General features: G+C 34.9%; 1 protein-coding gene across 1 annotated transcript; it reads right to left on the reverse strand.

Annotated features, from left to right (window-relative positions):
* Positions 1–1,233: 1,233 nt before the first annotated feature.
* On the reverse strand, positions 1,234–1,616 carry LOC118748598 (calcium/calmodulin-dependent protein kinase kinase 2-like; the record flags this gene model as incomplete). The annotated part of the gene is given in 1 exon segment (XM_036483147.1): positions 1,234–1,616. A coding segment is annotated over 1 exon segment (298 nt), but the record flags the coding sequence as incomplete, so codon positions are not given.
* Between the last annotated feature and the right edge of the window lie 475 nt (positions 1,617–2,091).

The following is a 2,091-nucleotide window of genomic DNA, read 5'->3' on the forward strand; positions in this document are numbered from 1 at the left end:
TTTTTCTTAACAGCGGTCACCCCCCGGCAGGCAATGGCAAACCTACGAGTGTATTTCTGCCATGAAAAACAGCTTCTCATAAAAATACAATCGCCATTCGGAGTCGGCGTAAAACTGTAGGTCGTTCCGCTTTATGTGACAACATCAAGGCACTAACATATGTGTAAGCGCCAATCTATTTTTTTTATTATAGACATTATGCTTTCGATTAGATTATGTAATTTGTTCATTAAACAAATGAGTGAATATTAAAAACAAAAATTATAATATTTGAATAATATCCGGGTCAGAATTTTTTTTTAGCCTGGTGAACTCCGCGTCAAAAAACTTTTGGATATTTTGGGCATTACATTAAAAAATGATGTCGACCTTATTTTCATTAAGAAAGTTAATCACTGATTATTTTATCGAATACTTTTTTTATCAACTTCAAAGTAATACAAGGGCAATATAAACAAGCCTTAATTTCATGTTGTGCTTTTTTAATTTTCATTAATTTAAAGGTGTCTCAGGGCTAAGTGAATTTTCATGTTTGAGAGAAGGAGATTCGAGTCAATATTTCTGTCTGATACCTCAGAATATGTTTGACCCAGATATAATTAAAAATCTGCGCAAGCTGAGAAAAAAATTGTTCCCCTCGGTTTCGGTTTCGGCGAATTGGGATATATGCTTTTAATTTTATACACATTATATATGTATAGGGGCCCGTGATCTTTTAGTCCCGGACCCGAGTTTTCACTCGACGGCCCTGTGTCTAGGTATCTATATGTATATTGCCATCAAAATTTTTTCTAAGATCCAACATCAACTTTTTTCTATCTTGCCCAGCTCGCAACACTGTGAGTCGTCCATTCAAAAACCAAAAAATAACTCTAATGACGCAAACTAGATGTTCTATCTGGCAGGACCTTAACAGTTTTCTATCACCCGACTTACATGATTCAAGTACTTGAAAGCAATTCTTGCTCATTCTCTTTTGTGTTTTCTGTTGAATTCAAGTTTTTGGTTCTTTAAATGGGAAACAACGAAAATGTCTAAAGCAAAGCAAGAAAGTTCAAACGACTTGGCGGTACAGACGCATGGGCACTCGTCCCTTTTCTTCTCACCCCCTCTCTTCCATATGCGAGCAGAGCTTTATATATTAATCAATAAATTAAAAACTGGAATAAACAGGACTTCTTTTTAATTCAAATATTACGTAAATTTACTAGCAAATTAGTAACTGGTACTCACAATATTCCAAACCAAGTAGAGTCTCTCGAAAAACAAACCAGGCTTTGTCCTCATTTAGTGGAGCATCTGTTGGAATGCTAAGCACATGCCCTTGCTTTACCAGCTCGAAAACCATATATAACGAGTCTTCCATCGGATCGTCTAACACCTCGACTAGTTTCACAACGTTTGGATGATCAATTTTTTTTAGGACTGCAATCTCTCGATAAACTCTTTCTAGTGGTGAAATGGGTTTATTTTGGCCACGTTTTGATAAGCCAGCTTGCCGTATCAGTCGACGTTTTGAAAGGATTTTCATAGCGTAATGGGTGGAGTCCTCTTCTGAGTATGCTAGTTTGACTAATCCATATGAGCCCTATAAAATAATTGTAAGGCAATAGTTTTTTACTTTTAGTTAACAGTGCATTTTGCAAAGATTTGGTACATAGCTTCAATGTCCAGTGTTACCGAGAAATTAAACAATAAAATCACGTATTAGAATTATTAGTAGTTACGCAAAATTACAATGGATATCACTTTCTCTATTAAGCACATACCATTTAATAATTCCTGTTTTGAAAATTTTGATTCAAAGCCCGAAAATACTTCTTAAGTGGGCCACCCAAAGTTGACTTTTCGATTCTTAATATTTCATTGACCGATTTTGAAAGCTAACATGGTGTGCAATATTGACACCAAATATTTTGCGCTAGTTTTATTTTTTTGACGAGTTATTTGCAAACATATTTTTATGCAGGCTTTTACACTTTTTGAAATATTTCAGAAACCATTCATTGGAATCTTATAATTTTTATACCCGAGCGCACTTGTGTACAAGGGTATATTAATTTTGTTCACATAACGGTTGTTTGTAACAGC

Source organism: Rhagoletis pomonella, unplaced genomic scaffold, assembly GCF_013731165.1.
Source record: "Rhagoletis pomonella isolate Grant_MI unplaced genomic scaffold, Rhpom_1.0 Rhpom_scaffold_00001, whole genome shotgun sequence".
NCBI lineage: Eukaryota > Metazoa > Arthropoda > Insecta > Diptera > Tephritidae > Rhagoletis > Rhagoletis pomonella.